Source organism: Rhinichthys klamathensis, unplaced genomic scaffold (genome assembly GCF_029890125.1).
Source record: "Rhinichthys klamathensis goyatoka isolate OS25496 unplaced genomic scaffold, OSU_Roscu_1.1 h1tg000023l_1, whole genome shotgun sequence".
Lineage (NCBI taxonomy): Eukaryota > Metazoa > Chordata > Actinopteri > Cypriniformes > Leuciscidae > Rhinichthys > Rhinichthys klamathensis.
Genome location: NW_026606574.1, coordinates 573,767 through 594,861, shown reverse-complemented (window position 1 = coordinate 594,861; position 21,095 = coordinate 573,767). Strand labels below are relative to the sequence as shown.

Sequence of the window (21,095 nt, the reverse complement as noted above, 5' to 3'; positions counted from 1 at the left end):
AATCTATCGCCGTTGCGGAGACTCGCTATTCATTCCGGTGAAATCACAAAATAAAATGCACACAAACGTGTCCCTGCTTGATATAGGCTGTAACCACTGATGAACATAGGCTATTCAGTTTTGATGAGAGAAAAAAAAACTGTAGCCTACGAGTGCGCGGGTTAGAACCACTGATCTATATAATGAGATGTTCCTGATTCACCATCGTCCGTCGCGTCTGGCCTCTGAAAAAAGCTTTTAAGGCTAGCCTGCCTGGGCCTGACCATATTTGAAACGTCTCACTCAATCGTTCGGTGTTTAGGTCTATATTACAGCCGTTTTAGGCGTGCGCTTTATTTGAAAAACAGCATGGGATGTTTAATAACTTTCAAACGGTAGAGCCTGTTCCTTTATAACATAGCCAAAGGTTGGTGTATTTTTGCTTTATAGATTTTTAGGCTTATTCTCAAATTCATATTGTGTTAGGGGGGCAGGATTATTACGCAATTTTTTTTATCGGACATTGGAAACCCATAGATAGATAGACAGATATTTTTTTTTATTGTCTATAATAACCCTGCCATGTATCCAGTAAAATAAGGCACACAATGAACATGAGGTGGTCTCTTTTTTTTGTATTTAGGTGAGTTGGGGCCAGCTGATGAATACAGTGCACGGGTGGATATTGAGGTGGACAGTCCAGGCCCCAGTCATGTGATCCAGAGTGTAACCCTGAGGGCAAGGGCAGGCACTGCAAGAGTGCATGCACCCAAAGACCTACAGGTAATGTAGCTGGTAGAGAATGTTTCCTCCGAGACACACCTGGCTTTTTTGAAAAAATGAAATTGGTTCAGTTTCAGTTTTTTGCTTGCTTATTTGTTTGCTTTGTCACTTATTTACTACATGAATGTCTTTACAGACGGTGTGTCTTCAGGCTCCTTTGGGGCAGACTGCAAAGCAGACTCTTCCCTTAAAGAATGCAGGCAACATTGATGTTCTGCTCAAACTAAAGGTACCTGAAATGAGCTTTACTATTTAATACACTTAGATGTTTCTCATACATTGACAACATACTCTAGAATAAATACCTTAGAATGTCTCTAGAAACCTTGAAAGAAACTAGAATGAAAAACAGAGCTTTTGTCTTTCTTTTTCAGAGTGCTGATGGTGACCGCTGCTTCACTGTGAGGCCAGAGGAGCTGACTCTAAAGGCTGGAGAGGAGCAAGGCGTAGTGGTCTCTTTTACTGCCCAGGACACACAGAAACACAAGGAGAGGCATGTTCATTCATATAGATATAGTTTTTGTGTATGTTAATGGGTTTTTTCCTCATCAGAGGTTTTTATTTTTTTTGCTTATTTTAAATGTGACACTGTTCAGATTGTGTGTGTGTGGTATAAACAAGTATGTTCAAAATATACTTGCTACTTCATATTGTTGCACTTTCAAGTAACTTAAATTTTTCTTATTTTTTTTCTTAGCATGTTGACAATTCTGGTTTTACCCAGTGGACCTCAGTATGAGGTGATGTTGAAAGGAGAGATGGTCCAAGGAGTTTCTGGGAAAGTGGCATCCCTACCTGCTGTATTATCTCAGGCTGAAGTCCCACCCATCCTCTCCAACAAACAGTTTATGGCATGGGGAGGGGTTACGCTGGGCAGAGCAGTGTGAGTACTCATAGCCATAGTGTGTAGGTGTGTAACGGTTCAAATTACTTGCGGTTCAGTTTGTATCACTGTTTTAGAGTCACCGTTTCGGTACGGTTTGGTATGTGTGCTATGTTCAGGAAAAAAGGACTACTGTCAAAAGAAAACAAAAAAACAATAAGAACAAATGAAACTACAAGCAACAACACAAAAAAATACCCTAGAGCAAAGATTCAAATGAAATAAACACTGTTTTTCAGGTATCTATCAGTACTTTATTCAATATATATATACTTTTTTCAATTTCTGTTTCTGAAAACTAATCAAATGTAAAATAACATTGCGTAGTCTTCACTGTATAGATTCAATCTAGATTAATCCTTATTAAAGTTACAAAAGTTATTCAGTCAAGAGCAGTGAGTAGGGGTGTAACGATGCCCTCATCATAATAATAATAATACATTTTATTTATATTGCGCTTTTCTTGTACCCAAAGCGCTACAAGTACAGTACCAAAGTAAATACATTAACAATTAAGAAACATTAACATACACCAATTAAGACACAAACACCTTCTTAAAAAAGATGGGTTTTTAACAGTAACTCGAGTTAAAAACCATGAGTTACAGTTAAAAACCAGAACTCATGGTTTTTAACTCATGTCATGATTCGATACATATCACGATACTGAACTCACTATATGATATTGCGATACTCCAAGAAGTATGGTAAAAGGTTAACAAAAAATGTACAGTTGATTTAAAATGCTAAATTTGGTGTTACATTGGGTGTGGAAATGAATAGGCTTGGACTTGGACATTGTAACCCAATGCACAGGACAATAGTGACCGCAGAATAAAAATATTCATGAAGCTGAAAATAAAATAATAATTTTAGATTAATATGCATGCTTGTCACTGGCTACATATATTTAAAATAATGTAAGCCACTTTTTACTGGTAACAAGTCATTTGGCATTATCAGGACCCACAAATATTCTCCCTTTGCATTATGCATTTTATATTTAAATATATATAGTAGGACTATATGCACTCACCTAAAGGATTATTAGGAACACTTGATCAATTTCTCATTAATGCAATTATCTAATCAACCAATCAAATGGCAGTTGCTTCAATGCATTTAGGGGTGCGATCCTGGTCAAGACAATCTCCTGAACTCCAAACTGAATGTCAGAATGGGAAAGAAAGGTGATTTAAGCAATTTTGAGCGTGGCATGGTTGTTGGTGCCAGACGGACCGGTCTGAGTATTTCACAATCTGCACAGTTACTGTGTATTTTCACGCACAACCATTTCTAGGGTTTACAAAGAATGGTGTGAAAAGGGAAAAACATCCAGTATGCGGCAGTCCTGTGGGCGAAAATGCCTTGTTGATGCTAGAGGTCAGAGGAGAATGGGCCGACTGATTCAAGCTGATAGAAGACCAACTTTGACTGAATAAATAACCACTCGTTACAACCGAGGTATGCAGCAAAGCATTTGTGAAGCCACAACACGCACAACCTTGAGGCGGATGGGCTACAACAGCAGAAGACCCCACCGGGTACCACTCATCTCCACTACAAATAGGAAAAAGAGGCTACAATTTGCAAGAGCTCGCCAAAATTGGACAGTTGAAGACTGGAAAAATGTTGCCTGGTCTGATGAGTCTCGATTTCTGTTGAGACATTCAGATGGTAGAGTCAGAATTTGGCGTAAACAGAATGAGAACATGGATCCATCATGCCTTGTTCCCACTGTGCAGGCTGGTGGTGGTGGTGTAATGGTGTGGGGGATGTTTTCTTGGCACACTTTAGGCCCCTTAGTGCCAATTGGGCATCGTTTAAATGCCACGGCCTACCTGAGCACTGTTTCTGACCATGTCCATCCCTTTATGGCCACCATGTACCCATCCTCTGATGCCTACTTCCAGCAGGATAATGCACCATGTCACAAAGCTCGAATCATTTCAAATTGGTTTCTTGAACATGACAATGAGTTCACTGTACTAAAATGGCCCCCATAGTCACCAGATCTCAGCCCAATAGAGCATCTTTGGGATGTGGTGGAACGGGAGCTTCGTGCCCTGGATGTGCATCCCACAAATCTCCATCAACTGCAAGATGCTATCCTATCAATATGGGCCAACATTTCTAAAGAATGCTTTCAGCACCTTGTTGAATCAATGCCACGTAGAATTAAGGCAGTTCTGAAGGCGAAAGGGGGTCAAACACAGTATTAGTATGGTGTTCTAAAATAATCCTTTAGGTGAGTGTATATTTTATATATATATATATATTAGTAGTTTAATGTTGTACTGACACAAACTCTGTAAACTTAAATTTTTTCCTCAGACATAAATGTTCATTTTGGGTGAATTATACACTACATAGTCACCATCCACAATACATATTGATGCATTTTTGTATTGCGATATATTGTTACACTATTTATTGTTACACCTAATAGCATATTAGACAAGTATATTAGGCTGCTGTCACTAAGATTTACATTTACATTTTACATTTATTCATATAGCTGACGCTTTTATCCAAAGCAACTTACAATTGCTATATATGTCAGAGGTCGCACGCCTCTGGAGCAACTAGGGGTTAAGTGTCTTGCTCAGGGACACATTGGTGTGAGAGACCTGGGTTCGAATCCACTGTGAGACACCAAAGGCATGTGTCTTATCCACTGCGCCATCACCACCCACGATAATGCACAGATCCAATATACCGGTACTGATACACGTGTTGTCTTTCTCGACTGTGCGGCTCACCAAGACAGGCAAGTTGACATAATTTTGTGTAAATTTGTCCGTTCAAGCACAAGACATGAAAGCGAACTCAATTTATTCGCAGAAAACCTCTCATAACGTGCAAGTTTTTTTCACGTCATCTTTCGCTTAAATGTTTAAATTGGCAAGGCTTAACACATGTATACAAATAATAGTTTCATGATGATTCAGCACTGGCCCGAATTGGACATCATAGATGCGTCGGCAGATTTGAGATTTAACCACGGTGCAAATGCGTTCCGAAACCGTGGGTGGAGAATGATACAGTTTGGTTTTTCACTAAGAACCGTTAATAGAAAGTTAAAGAAACTGCTGTAAATGTAAACATACAAATGAAATGTGTGTGGATGATGCTTTTGTGTTTGCAGGCAACAGAAACTGGTGCTAAGAAACAATTCACCCTCTACATCACAGCAACTCAGACTTCTCATCAGGGGTCAAGACCAAGATTGTTTCCAGGTAAGCTAACTTAGTTGCTGTGTCCTAATTTGCCTACTTATACTGCCCTAAAAGTATGTACTGTTTTTGTGAAGAAAAAGTACATGCTTTTGAGTGTGTAGCATAATAGTAGGCAAGCTTTGGGACATACTACTTAAATCATAGAGCGGTCCGTTAAAGACGCAATTGTCGCTTAGTTACTTGTATCCTGCCACCATATAAACTGCCCTGTCAATCATCTTGTCACAGTTGAAATCCTCCACATTCAATTTAATTTCCTTCCAAATTGGAGAGAAATGTAGTGAATCTTTCATGCGGAGAACTCTTCTCATGTGTTTGCATAATGATGCATTTACAGATTAATGACCAAATATACCTTTATTAAAGTTCACAATGCTGAAATATGTGGATAACATAGCATCTAACCTGACGAAAAGGTATTTATTCAGATTATTAATCTCTCAAACCCCTTTATCTAAAACTCTTAATCTATCTAAACTATCTTAACTGTTGGTCTTGCATATCTGCCACGATTTTTTTTTCACGTGGCGTTTACGCCAAAAATAGTTTTTGCGTGCATGATACGCACTTTATGCCGTTTAATACGCACGTTTACAGTGCGTATCATATGCAAGCAAAAACTATTTTTGGCGTATAAATGGCATGAGAAATAAAGTTTGTGCTATAGATACTCACTTTTATGAGATCGTGTTGTATGTTCCCACCAGTCCTGAGATCTCGCTGCGCGTTCGTCCATCTGAGCAAGAAGACCCCTTTAAACATGCGCAATGTTTCAGTCAAGTGTAAACACATGACTCGGATATGGGTCACAATTTAAAGAACGTGTAAACGGACGGTAAAAAAATCGGATATAGGCAACAAATCAGAATTGGGCATCAAGACCTGCAGTGTAAACGAGGCCTAATTCGGAATACTATTTGGGACGGATAGTATGTAAATTGGGACACAGCATTTAGTTTTGTACATTCTTCATTCTCCTGCCAAATATACAAAACTGATGCTCACTAGCTGGTCGATAACTTGCTGCTGCATGTTTTAGAGTAAAGCGCAGCTCTGTGTTAAGTTACATGCAAGCAGCTTATTATTTTCAGTGTCTCGGACAGCCTGGTTTGCAGTAAATACTGCTCCACGTGAACTCCTTAGTACAGAGATTTTGGTTTGGTTTGGTTTGCTTATGTGCATTCGAAAATGCAACACGACAACATTTTTCCCATATTTGAAATAAGAATTGTTTATGAATCTGTTGTCAACAAAATAGACTGTAGTTTTCTGCCACAATAACAGCTTTATGGTTTAACATTTGAAAGCAAAGAAATAAAATAATACTGATACCAGTATTGGTTTGGGCCCGATACTGCGCTTGTGTACTCGTACTCATTAAAATGCTCCAATACCAACAGCACGCTGCATGTGTTCAGTATCAGTACAGTGTTTGTCCATACAAAGAAACTCAGACAACAGAACAAACACAGTTATGGATATTAAAGATGCCTATGAAGTAGTATCTGTAGTAGTAAGAAGTATGATTTATAGAATGAGCATAACTTCAATATTTACACCTGTATAGCTGCTGTGCACAAGCTGACAAGTGAAGCACACTAATTGGATAGTATGTAGCGGCATTAGTATTATTGCCTTAGAAATGCATTTCTTTATTTGTTGTATTTCATAATATTTTTTTCTTTTTAATAAGAACAATATTATCCTTTAGCATTCCCATTCATTTCAATGGCAGTTGTTTGAGCCAATCTTCTGGTAAATGTAATAAGTATTTGTGTATATGTATATAATCCTAAGTATTTTGAGGGCGTAGGGAGAAAGACTCCATCACGTCATTCACAGTGCTTGATGGGAGTGGCCCTTGCCTACGGCATCGTGGGTAATTTTGGGTTTTTCATCACAAATTTAAAAAGTAGAAAACACATGGCTTTAACAAAAGCACTTACCATTGATTAACAACCTCTGAACTCACTGTAGGACTGTTTTTAAATGTTTTTTTTTTTTTACTTCCAGAACCCAACTGTTGCACTCTAAGGAGCTGGTTATCCTAGGCCAATAGTTTTGTAGAACTGGTGGCAATATATTCACATCCACATTTGTTTATTCTTTTCTCTCCTTTGTCTTTTTCTGTCTCAACCCTCCAGCTGCAGAGTTCATTCGGCCCAGATGAGCGACTGACGCGTAACAGAGAGCTGTCAATCAAACCCAAAGAGGATGTGACTGTTCATCTGCTCTTTGCTCCCACGCGCGTTGCCTCTATGCTAGCCAAACTGGAGATCAAGCAGTCTGCTGCTCGTGCCTCCCAGCCTGGGGTCAAGTTCACTGTGAGTTTATTTATAATCTCTGATAAACCGTAATATCGTGTCACAAATAGGTGGTGTTACACTTAATCATGGTGTTCTCAGATCCCTTTGTCGGGATATGGCGGCACAAGTAACGTGATCCTGGAGGAGTTGAGGAAGCGTTCTGATGGCTATGTGGCCACGATTGGTGGAGTGCAGGCCGGCCGTGTCAGTAAACTCTGCGTGTGCGTGCGGAACACGGGCTCACGCGCTGCCTTCGTAAAAGTGGTACCCTACAGCAATCTTCAGAATCGTGCTGTCATGGACTCGACCATTATTAGCTTATCCCCTTCACAGTTTGTTCTGAAAGAGAGAACGCAGGAGGTGAGCCAAGTGCACATTTTACTTTGGTTTTTTTAAAAAAAATCTAAATATTTTGTTGTGGTGTTGATTTTAGAAAAGATTTCTTCCACATAACATTTATAGGTTTTATTCAGAAATTGCTTTTGGACTGCCATCCATGTTTACACCTGTATTTGCTTGGAAGATTTATCAGTGCTGCTTCTACAGGTGATCACAATAGCGATGAAGGCTTCACGCAGAGAGCAGGCACTCTGTCAGTCCGCTGCCGCTCTTCTTGCAACTGTCTGCCTCTTCTGTGGGGACGAGGTCTCTCGACAACAGTTCAGGAAGTCAGTGACTTTTCTCATTTGACTCGATTGGCTGAATTCTCAGACTAAATGAGGAGAATTTTAGTAAAATATTTCATAAATGGTTACAATTAACTTGTGTATATATAACTATGCGTGGGGCGGTATACCGCCATTCACCATTGTGATGAATCATCATTTTGTTTTTTTAATATTTTTTTTAAGTCTCTGCTACTGTAAAACAGTACTTTTTAATAGTAACATTATTTTTTTTAAATATTTAAAAATAAAAAAACAGTAATGTATTCCTGATGCAAATCTTATTCTAACAAAACATGCTGATTTAGTGCTAAAAAATATTTCTTATCAATGATTAAATCGTTTTTGCTGCTTAATATTATTGCAGAAACAGTGATTACGCTACCATTCAAAAGTTTGGGGTAAATAAAATTACTGTTACTTTTGATCAATTTAATCCATTCTTGCTAACAAGTTAATACATTTATAATGTTTATAATGTAAAATTAAATTTCTTTTTCAAATAAATGCTATTCTTTTTAACTTTTAGTTTTTTTTTTTTTCAAGATTCTTCAATAAATAGAATGTATGTTTCCTGAAAAATATCAGCACAGAATTGATAAGAGCTGATTCTTGAGCACCATTATAGGAATAAATTAAATGTTTGAAATGTTTTTAAAATGGGAAAACTCCTGAACATAAAACAATGAAAGGTAACATTTCAGTAATTTATGTACTCTTGCAATGAAAAAATTATTGAAAACTTACCAAATAATGTGTATTTTCTTAGAGGCTTCTAATTGAACATAGAACAATGTGTTTTCTGAGGCAACCTACTCTTTACAATATAGATTGTTTCAAAGCAGCTTTACAAAGCGCTAAAAAAATAAATGTGATTGTGATATAACAAGTCAAGTCACATTATTTATAAAGTGTTGAATGTAGCCGTCCGTAGTGCACTGGAGATCTTTTTGGAAATTAAACATAATTCCTAGTATATGATTCACACTTACCTGCTGAGGACATTACCTCCTTGATGTCCTTATTAAATATCGAATTCATGTGAGAGGATTTTTAGACGTGTGATGGTAAATCATGTTTTATAATTTTGTATTTTAATCTGTTTTCAAGGTTACTACAAATCAAACCAGAAGCAGGGAATAAAGTACTGTCTGAGAACAGCTTATTGAAGAGTATCCCCTTTGATGAAATGTTCCTCGGGGAGGAGCAGGTTCAGGAGGGTAAGATTGGCTCAAATTGCATCTCTTTTACTCAACTGACCCTGGTTGTGAATTATTTATGTATTTATTTATTGGCTTTATGATTGGTTCATTTTCAGCCTATGATTTGCCTCAGAGGCCAAATGAAGCTCAAATTTTCTATGGCAACATGAGCAAAGTGATGCTGTCACTGTTTGGCACTGTGGAAATGTCAGACTCTGGAGAGAGCGACCATATGGAGTCCATCAGACCTTCACAACGGCAGGCTTCCGAATCGGACAGGTAATCATCCTCAATGAATAACATAGTGAACACACGAATGCTTTCAGACTTTACGGTGCTTATGAAGTTAATGTGTAGTTCTCCACGCAGCGGTTTGGGTTCATCAGGCCGTTACATCAGTAATGTTTCTCTGGACGTGCTGCCAGTCAAAGGTCCTCCATTAAGCCCATCAGGACCTGTGCTGAAACAAACCGAGCTGAACCTGGAGAACACCTGGAGCATCAAGCCTGAACAGCTGGTTCTCACTGCACCCACTATCAGTAAGACTCATTTGAGTTTAGGAATGTGATATTGAAAATGACCTCAAGTGGTTTAAGTGTTAGAACATTAGTATTTGTTTGAAGCAAATGCACTTAGCATAGTGGGATCGAATGCTTTCCCCTTCAAATGTTGTTTTCTGTTGGTTTATTTGCAGACAGTGCAGCTGACACCAGGCATGTGCAAATACTGAACCGCTCAAACAGAGAGCTGAGCTTTGAGCTGTCCTGGCCTGCCCACTGCCTTACCATCACCCCACAGCACGGAGTCATTGAACCTCAGTACGAGACTTGCATATAAACAACACCGGGAAAATCAATGAAATGCAGTCACCTTAACATTTTGCTCTCATATTTCATTTAAAGCACATAGCTGATATAAATATTTGGCATTTCAATAAATTTTAATCTATAGCCTTTTTTTTCTTTTTCAGGAGCCACTTGCAAATCCTCATCAGTCCCAATCCCTCTCTGGCAACCAAATCCTCAATGCTGCCCTGGAGTGGACAGATCTATGTACAATGTGATAATCAACAGAAGGTACTAGTTTCACTCAAAAAAAAAAAAATGTTAGGAATGTACATGTTTTCAAAGATTGTCTCTAGTTTATATATCAACAAGTGTGACATGCTGTTGATTTACCACAGAAAATAATTTTAAAGTAATGTTCTTGAATTCATATTTCTGGTTTTCCGTTTCAGTCTGACTGCTCTGATCAGATTTGTTTGTAGCTATTCTGCCTGTCACTTTCTTATGCCACGTAAAATGTAAACATTTCAGACGTTGTAGGAAACATGCTGAAATTGTTGCAGAAACAAGGTTGTTGCAAAGTGCAGATCGAGCAGAACATTTCAGTTTACTGCTAGTCGGCTTGGCCTACACACCTCTTTTGAGACAAGCGGAGATGGCAGCAGTTACGTTTGCCAGCCTCACCTGTTTCTGCCGCTGCTTCATATAAAATGTAGTAGTCCAGCATCGCGGCTTGCCATTGACATCCTGTAAGACCCCATATGCATTGCAAACCTCTCCATGTTGCTAATGCTAATCTGCCATTGGCATACCAATGAAATTTCTTCGCCATAGAAGCCAATGCAGAGATTCCTGAAACAAAACAGCACCACGGGGGAAACAAATCAGATCTAAACCGTTACGATACACAATGTGGACAGTCAATCCTTTAGATCAGATTCCAATCAGAGATAAATAATCAGATTTGAACTGACGGTGTGAACAGTTGCACAAGCATATGGAGCAAAGCATTCCAGTGAGTTTAATAACACAAATGTGCATTTAAAAAAAAATAAAAAATCACTTATATAAATTCTTCTGTACAAAATGCGGATGTATGTTACTGCGGGTGCAAATAAAACATCATGGTGTTGCTCTCTCCGTAACGTCTATTCTTATGTCTCTTTCTTTGAAGTCCATTAAAGTCCAAATCCGACAGGATCTGGCCATGGATGTCTCTTCCACTAGCTGTGCCACGGACCGCTCTTTATGCCCACTACCCCCTCAGGCTGAGACCCCTCCCGTACTAGGACAGAAGCCTCCGAGCAGCAGCGCCCAACCTCAGGTGGAGATCAAGAACCGAACCCTGGTCTTCTCACCCACTGCCTCTGGAGAGTCATCAGGTAACTTTAGAACCTGCCGTCTGAACTTTATCATTATCAGAATTAAAATTGCGTATTGTAATTTTGTCTTCAATATAAAAGGCCCAGTTGTCCCGTTTTATGTCCGCTATGTCTCTGTACATTCACTTTCTCAAAAATCACCTGTCATTATTTGTCCAGTTACAGGATTTTGATCAGTTTGAAGATTAGATCTTTCAATATAAGTCTGAAATCTTGGCCTATTAAAGTAACAACAGGTAACTTTTCAGCCTTCATAATATATTTCCAAGTCTCTTGTGATGGTACATCGACTTACAATAGGTTGAATGACACGTCTGCCATAGCCTGACGGGGTCTGTAGCGTTTTTAATCGTACTTTTAAACTTCGGGTTTCGGGTAGTAACCGGCGAACAAAGAGAACTACAAAATTCGACTGCTTTACGGCATATACGTCACTTCCACCACCACCCCCACTTCCTTAAAATCGGACTTGCGAGCCAAATGTTATAGTCATGGCCGAAGCAGCACAGAAAAACAAGAAAGCAAAGGTTTTATCGGAGCAAAGCAAAAAGAGAAAAAGAGAAAGTGATCGCGTTAAAGGCAGAACGAGGATCAACATTGCAGAGCTGCCAACTCTCACGCATTGGCCGTGAGACACCCGCATTTGATTGGTTTCACACGCTCACACGTACGCCACACCCCCGGTTTCTCACGCTAAATTGTCAACCCGGTCGGTCAAATCCCTGAAAGATGAGTTTATCTATAGATCTCTACCTGTTGAGCCACTCGTGATCGACAAGTTATACCGCAAATTAGTTCAAATCTCCCGGAATCTAGAGCGAGCGCGCACGCGAGACAGAGACTGTGCTCCAACGCGCGCGGACGGCAGAGAGAGAAAGCGAGCGAGAGACCTTGCGTGTGCAGGGAGCATCGAACCCCCCATCGAAAAAAGAATGCCTCTCTCTAACCTCTCTAATTCGCTAGAGTAGTAGCGAATTATCAATCTGGTAGCTAGTAAACGATATTCTAGTTTTTGATGGTTAGCTATCGCTAGTATTCTCGTTCTGATTTGAACTTTGCAATCGATGAAATGCAAATAGCAAATGTTTGACCTAAAAAGTGTAGTCTACTCAACATGTACAAAGAAAGGAGGAAGATTATTAATAAAATCATATTTTAGGATACCTAACATGTCTGTGATATTTGTTTATTTGTCTTGCCTCAAGCTATAATGCAAATCGATTTGTAAAATTTGCAGATTCATTTATGGTAGCTTGATATTATAATATTGACGATATATGGTTATCAACCACTCAAACATTGCATTGAAGTATCATATAGATCCAGTAAAACGGTAACCAATAGACTAGGCTACTATAATGACGCTGGCTTGTAAACGTGAGCATCGCGATCATTTATCGTTAGAAAAAAAATAAAACCCATGAAATTATATTCATATGACATGCTGAAATATATGCCACTGTACCTGGGATGAAGACATTTCACACGCGACGCAAGCAGAACACCTGCATGTGACCTCCTCCTACAGTGTTCAGGGCTATCCTGGTTGTCAACAATTGCACGTGCATGTAGGATGACAGAGTTTACGACAGTAGTAGAGGACAATACTGTTTCCCAACTGTAGGGGGAGCCCGAGAGCAAAAAACTACCTGTTGTTACTTTAAAAGTGTGTAAGGAAAGCTGCTTTCCTTTGTACAGAATGTTCCCTGGAGGTGGAGAATCATGGAGAGGAGGTGAGGTGGTACCTCTCGTCATTTGCACCTCCATATGTGAAGGTGTGTGATTTGTTGGCACTTGTGTAAGAATTTTGAAACCTTTCATTCCTGAGGGATTTATTGATTTCGACTTTGCTGTTGTCTCTTGGTTCAGGGTGTTGATAGCAGTGGAGATGTTTACCGTGCCACATACTCTGCCTTCAGGTGTGAGAAGGTATCTGGGACCCTGGGGATTCAAGAGAGGATGAAGGTAGGGCTGTGTGTCAAAACATCATCTTGTCTCTAACAGCTCTAATGCAATTTAATCTGATTTAACCCTTTTTTGGTGGTGTTTTGTTAAAAGGTTCCAATCACTTTCCTCCCACGTGACCGAGGAGATTATGCCCAGTTTTGGGATTTGGAATGCCACCCCGCAGCCAAACCTCAGCACAAGAGCCGCGTTCGCTTCCAGCTGTGCGGCTCTGTAAGTCTCTTGAATCCAGTGTTCTGTAGTTTCTCTTTTATAACCATACTAACCTAATGCAACTCCCATTGTTAGCTGAAAGAGTTGTTTCAGTCATGCATTAATCAGAGAGAATCAATAAGTAATACATGTGCGGTAATCTAATTGGGAATGGCAGTCTTTCACAGTTTTTGAGTGTATTAATTTGTGTGTGCAGGGCATAAGAGCAGGAGAAGGAGCGAGTGTTAAAGAAAATTGCTCGTTGGTGAAAACGGAAGCCATTGTGAAGAACAGGAAGAGACTGGAGTCTGCAGGCTCAAAGACCGGGTAAGAGTCTTTTTCACACTGAAGTACTACCGAGCGTCTGTCTTATTAACATGCAGAACTCAACTCTACAATCTGCAGCTAATCTAAATCTGATCTATAGAGAAAGATTAATCTTTCTCCTCAAACATTTCATAGGGCATATTTTGCTGTTTCTTTAATTCATTCAGATCTTCAACTGAGACCCAAAAGAGGGGAGTGTATGCACCCCAAAGTCTGTACACATTTCCTGCCACACGTGTGGGCGTCACCAGCACGCTGAAGGTTAACTTCAGAAATAACTCTTTCGACACACATGAGGTGAGAACACTAGGAATGTCATGATACTTCTTTTGAAGGTCATTAAAGCGCCAATAACTAATCAATACAGACACCTCACAGTTGTTTTAAGTTCTGTTTCTATGAGGAAAAATACATTTAAGAATTCACAGAGCAATTATTTACATATAAAATACATTCAAGTCCTAACAACTTCAGTCATATTGCATGTTGATGTGTGCAGTGTTATTATTGCTGCTCCTAAATGTCTGGCATGAGACTTATTTTGAGCTTTTCTAATTAACTTGCAGCTAAAATTCATAAGTCCTAAAGAGCCTTTCCACATCAAGCATTCAGATTATTCTCTAAGGTGAGTTACATTTCCTCTCGCTTATTCTCTAGTAGTATTAAGTCTTACTGTTTGCTCAAGTCAATTTAAGAAATGATAGCAAGTAGAGATTATATTGAAGCATTCAATGTCACTTCCTGCTGCCAATGCCTGATGTGAAGGCTCTGATTCTGAGCTCTGCCACAGGTCGGCTAGAGTTTTTTATTATTTTCTTTGTAGCACTGTATGCATGTGATTTATGTATGTGTACTAAATGTGTGTGGTGTTAAATAAATCATTTTTAATTTGAGTTTGTAGCACTGTATGCATGTGATTGTGTACTAAATGTGTGTTTTTTTTTTTATTAATGTGGAATTCATGTTCAACATTTAGTTTTGGGGGGGGGGGGGGGGGGGGTTTCTCAGTAACATCACAAGCTAGTTATGTGTGCTATTATACCTGCATGTTTTCAAGCATTTGAACATTTTTTCCATGTGGCTTTCTAGATCACAACACTACATCAACCTCCCTGTGCAGTTCGTGCCGGCCGCTGCGGGCCAGTTTTTCGGCACGCTACTCGTACAGACGGGCACAGACGCTAAACTGGCCATAGAGCTCAATGGAGAAGCCTTTCCATAAAGACCTGCTCAACATACCGCTCACCGCCAGCAGAGGCCACTGCAAGGTGAAGCTAATAATGAAGAGAAATACTTGAACCTTTTTCTTCTAAATGCTTTGCAAAAGAATGTCAAGCTTTGTGTTTTCCCCCACCCTTAGTTTTTCTAGTTGTCAACTATCTTATACTTTCTTTGGAATTAAGCACCATGCAATATGGATATTATATATCCAGCATCACTACTCAACTTTTGTCATCATTTGTATGCATTTGCCACAGTTTATCACCTTCGTATCACTGATGTAACGTCTGTATCAGTTTTCTACCTTGTTGTTAGGATTTGTTTAATTTTGTGTAACTGTTAACATGAGCTCACCTGTAGATAGAAGTGTTAACACATAATGAGGCTGGACAAATATTTTAAAGGAGAGATTTGAATCACCATTAGTTGAAGATTGCATAATGCTCTGTTCAGCACAAAAATCGTTGTTTTTTTGTTTTCTTTTTGTCTGTCGTAGGTATTTATTTTAAATCAGTTCTTGATGAATAAAAAAATAATTTTATTTATTGGTGAATTGTCTTCCACTAATGTGTATCCTACCTTTTTACTATTTAATTATTTTTTTTGCTTCATAATGAAAAGGTTGTGTTTAGGGTTAGGCACTCTACAGCTTTTTTTCTTCAAAATTAACATTTAAATGAGTCAGTACATCACTGATTCTTCCAAAACGGGTTTTTGACTTGCCCTGATCCAAAAAAGGGATTCGAAATGTTGTAAAAAGCGACCTTTTTATTAGCCTGGACTACGTCAGACTTCCTACTTCCGCTAATTTCATTTCGCTCCTGTAGTCAGTCTGAGATAGCAGCCTATCTTTCTGTTTTCCACCGGCCTGAAAACAGCCTGGCCAATCAACGAACAGAGGGTGGGCTGAAAGCGTGACGTAGTCGGTAAGCGCCGTGTTTAAGATTAGGTCAGGGAAATCGAAAACGACCGCTGATATGGAGACGCGGATGCAATTCGCTCTGTTGTGGAGAATATTCCCGGCATTAGCAAACTGAAGCCCGAACACGAAGAGTGTGTATTAAACATTTTGAATGGAGGTGATGTTGTGGCCCTACTCCCTTTGGGAAAAGTCTAATTTATCAACTATTACCGATCGTCAGCGAGAAACTGGGGAGCCTTTTGACAGGTCAGTGTCTCTTTTCTTTTCCAGGTCTTAAATACCGTAAAACTTCAAATAATAGCCCGGGCTTTTATTTGCCCAAATCGTCGAACTGCACCGGCTTGTACTTGAGATAGGCGTCTAACTTATATGAGACAGGCCTTTATAGTTGAGATGTTGTTCATTGAGATGTTGTTCCTAGAGTCTATAATCTCTAAAAATCTCCAAATGCTCCACGTGAAACCGCGGTCTTCCGACCTCTTACTATCTTGTCGATTGATTTTTATGAATATGCGCGAGTATGGAGAGAGAGCAAGACAGCGCTCGTGTTGTTTGTAGACGTGGGAGTGCGCGCGCGCGGCGGCTCTCTCTCTCTCTCTCTCTCTATCTATCTATCTATCTATCTATCTATCTATCTATCTATCTATCTATCTCTCTATCTCTCTATCTATCTCCTCTCTCTCTCTCTCTCTCTCTCTCTCTCTCATCTCTCTCTCTCTCTCTCTCTCTCTCTCTCATCTCTCTCTCTCTCTCTCTCTCTCTCTCTCTCTCTCTCCTCTCTCTCTCTCTCCTCTCTCTCTCTCTCTCTCTCTCTCTCTCTCTCTCTCTCTGCTCGTTTGTGCCCTGTCAAGCGCAGCAGTCATTCTATTACATCACTCACAGATCACAAAAGTCGTTTACAGCCATGTCGCTCGCATCATCAAGTGTTTACAGTGGAAGTTCGATGCATGATGTCTGTGGTTCGATGGCTGTGTCGGCGCATAACATACGTCATAAACAAACTTATCTGATTGGCTTACGGGTAACCAATGATTTAAACTTCAGTACGCGCCCCCTAGCGAGAGAGAAAACACTTCTCTATTATGCTATCCCAGACTCTGTGTACGAAGCAAAGTGAAGTAGCAGAGTCTGGTATTACCAGGCTACCTTTTTATTACTCAACCAGTGAGTAAGGTATTGTATTGAACAGGTAAATTGCCATAGTAGCTCTAACAGAGTTCATTGTAAAGGATTATCTAGGGTCATTTTATAATTTCTGTTGCGTCTTCAGCTAGTCAGTTTGAGATCATCCATCTAAACTGAGACACGGATAGCTGCAGGTTGGAGTAATGGGTGTGCCGAGAGGTGAATTTCTACAAAACAAACTAACCCTAACACTGCCCTACACCCTGACAGACCGCTTTCAAGACCAATTAATAATGTTCTCTCCACGCCCTATCCTTCTGCACGAATCAAACTTTCGTCACACCCATTAGGCTACTCGAACATTTTATGAGCAGTAGGACAACAAAACAAAGTTATTCGCAAAATGCATTGAGTTTTATTTACAGTTCCATAGTGTATCATTAACATTTAAAAGTAACTATTGAAGGTTAATTTGTTACTATTAATTAATATAAAACAATTAGAATATTGTATAATTTTATTTATTAGAACCGCAGTTTTTCATTTGAGCAAAAAGGGTTTGAAACCCCTATATCCATAAATCTAGGGCCTGAATTATGTTAACATTTCATTATACACAGGCCTGCCAACTTTAAAATCCTTCATACGTTTTCATAAACAATTACTTAAATATGATCAGCTGTCTGGAATACATGATAGGTTAATGAACTGGCATCCTTATTTTCAACAAAAAGGCCTTACCTAACAAGTAGGCTAATGAAGCAGGGGAATTGACATTTTCTAGATAGCTCAGTTCAGTAGTTACAAGGTTGGATTTTCAGTATGAAGACCGTTTTAGTCCATGATGGGATTTAATCCATCAATACCCTGAGTGTTTCACATTTCAAGTGTTCTGTCTGAAGAGGAGAGTGATGAGGATCAGAGGTAGGACCATCAGCCACCTGTGCAGTGTAACGCTGGCGGCTCCACTGTAGTTACACAGGTAACTGTTACAGCATGTCACCTGCACTCCATCTCCATTACTGTCCACAGAGGCAGATGCAGCAGCACTTGTGCAGATTTTTGAATAGGAGCATGTCTTCACAATGGCAGTAACACTTCCTAAAAAGACAAATACAAAGTTTATCAAGTTTGCCCTCTACCGTGTTGAATAGTTTGGTTTTTTTTATGACTAAAAAAAAAGCATCCAGCTTTTTGTGTATCAGAACTTCTGACCTCTTGAAATCTGTTCTTGCCTCAATGTTTTGGAAGCTCATTTATGCAATTTTTTTTGTTTGTTTTTTAGCAAGTAAAAGGCCTCTTAGTATAGCCTAATTCTAAAACTTCAGGTCATGATACTATGAAATCTTTAATGATTTTTATAAAGTAAACAATAACAATAACTTATTCATGGGATATTGTAAATTAAATCGGAAGAGCAGACCACAAATGCACAGTAGCCTACTGTAAAAAAAAAAAAAAAAAAAATCTGTTAAATTTACGGGGAAAACCTGGCAGCTGTGGTTACCAGAGTTTTCCTGTAAAAAATACGGTAGCAACATTTTAGGTTTTACAGACTTTTAATCTTATATAATTTTACAGCAATAAACCGTATTATAGGATAATTTTATTGGCTTCAATTTCTCAGAAAAGATGAATCTTTCCCGAAATTCTGATAGCTTGTAATGTAGCCTAAATCGATATCTTTATAACAATAGCCTATAGCACTTGCATAAAATAACCTACATTTAATAATCCGTTATCACTCTATCCACCTTTTCCCCTGCCGAGCCTACTGTGAGAAGAGAAACGACAAGAAGGAAAACAAAACATTTACCGCCACGTCAAAGAGATATGAAGCAAACAGGAAGAGGCACTTCCGATCTGAAGCTAGCTTACGCAATACGAGAGAACCTCTCGTAAGAGAACGATTGGTTTCAGTGTTTTTGGGTTGATGTTCCCCAGATCGGAAGTGCCTCTTCCTGTTTGCTTCATATCTCTTTGACGTGGCGGTAAATGTTTTGTTTTCCTTCTTGTCGTTTCTCTTCTCACAGTAGGCTCGGCAGGGGAAAAGGTGGATAGAGTGACAACGGATTATTAAATGTAGGTTATTTTATGCAAGTGCTATAGGCTATTGTTATAAAGATATCGATTTAGGCTACATTACAAGCTATCAGAATTTCATCTTACTGTTTTTGTTAGCAACTGCAACAAATTGCATATTTTTGCTCATGTTTGGGCCTCCTCAAGTGAGCTCCTTTAAGTCATAATATGAGCCATACAACCCTGATGATTACAGACCTTAGTCGGGAAGTAGAAGTTTGGCAACATGTTTTGTGAGTGTCTGATCTTGGTTTCATTTTCATGGACTTCTAGGGTACGTTTACATGACAACGATGCTTAAAACGGAGAAGTTTTCCCTTTGAGTTTTGCGTGTACATTGATAATCCTCCCCACAGTGATCTGCTGTAATGTCGAGGGCATGTGCTCACCTAGTGTGCCTACAGTGGTCATGCAGGTGTCCAGAGGAGCCTGGCAGTCCTGAAAGTTTTTGTTACATTCTTGATTTGATGTTACGGAGCCACACACGTAACACTTAAGCGCACTTACTGCAAAAGAGCAACACACACAAAAAAAGGCTGCTCTTAAAGAAATACATGAATTTATGTTATCAATATTGAATTGAATTGTCATTTTTATTATGCAATCTAATCTAACAGTTGAAATTCACAATAGAGAACACTATTTCAACTATTTCAACCACCTTTCAAACTGTTAGTGCTGGAAAATGTTGTTTACACAATACACATTACAGGTTAGGCAGGCAAAATATTAACAGTCACTTACATAATCATGGAAAGGGTTAGAACCCCAGTTTAGAAAGTAGGCCATAACCCAGGAGAATATATTGTACCGTTTAAAAGTTTGGGGTCACTTTGTTTTGATTTGTTTCACTTTTTTTTTTTTTTTTTTTGAAAGAGATTAATACTTTCATTCAGCAAGGACGATAAAAAAAACTGTTCTTTTGAACATTCTATTACTAAAAAAATCCTGAAAAAAATATAGTTTCCACAGTTTCCATTTTATAATGATTTCTGAAGGATCATGTGACACTGAAGACTGGATTAATGATGCTGAAAATCCAGCTTTGCCATCACAGGAATAAATAAAACTTTAAAATATATTAAAATAGAAAACAGTTATAACATTATTACTGTTGTAATAAAATTATTAATATAGTAATACTGTACACAATACTGTTTTTACTGTATTTTTAATCAATTAAATGCAGCTTTTAGTGAACATATAACATTCCTTTAAAAACAACATTAAAAATTCTACAGACTCCAAACTTTTGAGCGGTATATAATATTAATATCAATCCTTTTTTTTAACCATACATTAATTCTTAGCACTGTTTAGAAATAGCACATGGATTTTCATTCAACCACAAAATTAGACAGATATTAACAGAACAAAACATTAACCATGAAAGCAGATTGACAATCCAAAATGCAATTCAAGCAAGTGAATGAGAAGCCATACCTGAGTGTACAGTTAGAAGTAAAAAGAGCAGACTAGAAACAGTCTCCATGTTGCTGAAACACTGACTGCATGTGTGGGAGAAGTTCACTGGGTGTTTCTGCTTCTGACTGAAACTCACTGTCTCCTCAAAGATCCACCCATGCAGACATTCTTTCACTTGTCCTTTAGAAAGAACAAGTGAAAGAAGCCACACACCAGCACAGCTGGCATTCCCTCATTCTTCTGGCCTTGTGTCACATTGTGCATTCTTACATGACAACTGTTATTTGAATTTTACAAACAGAGCATTTTGTATGTAGCTTTGTCACGGATGATGTCATATCCTTCTTGGCTTTACGACTGAGACGTATAGACTAATCTAGACTGACTTTAGTGAAAAATTCAGTAGCACTTTTATTCAATCATAATTATGAGGGCACATTTACAGTCTAGCTCGAGTCTGTAAATAGTGGTTTGTTTATTATTTAAATATCCCTGTTATGTTTCCTCCCTTCTGAGTCCAGACTAAACAGGTCGGACTGCTTCCACTAATGGTTGAAACTATCACAACACAGATAAAATCATCTCCTTTTTTTGTAAAGGCAACAAGATGAA

At 38.8% G+C, this 21,095-nt stretch overlaps 2 protein-coding genes across 2 annotated transcripts in view; one reads left to right on the top strand and one right to left on the bottom strand.

Annotated features, from left to right (window-relative positions):
• The window catches only part of cep192 (centrosomal protein 192), a 45,379-nt gene extending 29,909 nt beyond the window's left edge, over nucleotides 1-15,470 (top strand). Inside the window, exons 28-48 of the mRNA XM_056242781.1 lie at nucleotides 623-762; nucleotides 899-991; nucleotides 1,137-1,255; nucleotides 1,460-1,645; nucleotides 4,794-4,884; nucleotides 7,029-7,208; nucleotides 7,290-7,550; nucleotides 7,737-7,858; nucleotides 8,966-9,075; nucleotides 9,174-9,336; nucleotides 9,427-9,596; nucleotides 9,752-9,875; nucleotides 10,028-10,133; nucleotides 11,017-11,224; nucleotides 12,923-12,999; nucleotides 13,094-13,189; nucleotides 13,283-13,402; nucleotides 13,599-13,708; nucleotides 13,876-14,005; nucleotides 14,275-14,333; nucleotides 14,798-15,470. Of these exons, the coding sequence (XP_056098756.1) occupies nucleotides 623-762; nucleotides 899-991; nucleotides 1,137-1,255; nucleotides 1,460-1,645; nucleotides 4,794-4,884; nucleotides 7,029-7,208; nucleotides 7,290-7,550; nucleotides 7,737-7,858; nucleotides 8,966-9,075; nucleotides 9,174-9,336; nucleotides 9,427-9,596; nucleotides 9,752-9,875; nucleotides 10,028-10,133; nucleotides 11,017-11,224; nucleotides 12,923-12,999; nucleotides 13,094-13,189; nucleotides 13,283-13,402; nucleotides 13,599-13,708; nucleotides 13,876-14,005; nucleotides 14,275-14,333; nucleotides 14,798-14,930 (2,798 nt within the window). The 3' untranslated portion in view covers nucleotides 14,931-15,470. The remainder of the gene's footprint in view (nucleotides 1-622; nucleotides 763-898; nucleotides 992-1,136; nucleotides 1,256-1,459; nucleotides 1,646-4,793; nucleotides 4,885-7,028; nucleotides 7,209-7,289; nucleotides 7,551-7,736; nucleotides 7,859-8,965; nucleotides 9,076-9,173; nucleotides 9,337-9,426; nucleotides 9,597-9,751; nucleotides 9,876-10,027; nucleotides 10,134-11,016; nucleotides 11,225-12,922; nucleotides 13,000-13,093; nucleotides 13,190-13,282; nucleotides 13,403-13,598; nucleotides 13,709-13,875; nucleotides 14,006-14,274; nucleotides 14,334-14,797) is intronic.
• Nucleotides 15,471-17,679: 2,209 nt separating this feature from the next.
• Nucleotides 17,680-20,778, bottom strand: LOC130077509 (prostate stem cell antigen-like). Its single transcript, XM_056242766.1, has 3 exons — nucleotides 20,502-20,778; nucleotides 19,448-19,564; nucleotides 17,680-18,077 (listed from the first exon to the last, which is right to left on the bottom strand). Exons 1-3 carry the CDS (start codon nucleotides 20,548-20,550, stop codon nucleotides 17,860-17,862), a joined length of 384 nt encoding a protein of 127 aa, XP_056098741.1. The 5' UTR covers nucleotides 20,551-20,778; the 3' UTR covers nucleotides 17,680-17,859.
• Nucleotides 20,779-21,095: the final 317 nt, after the last annotated feature.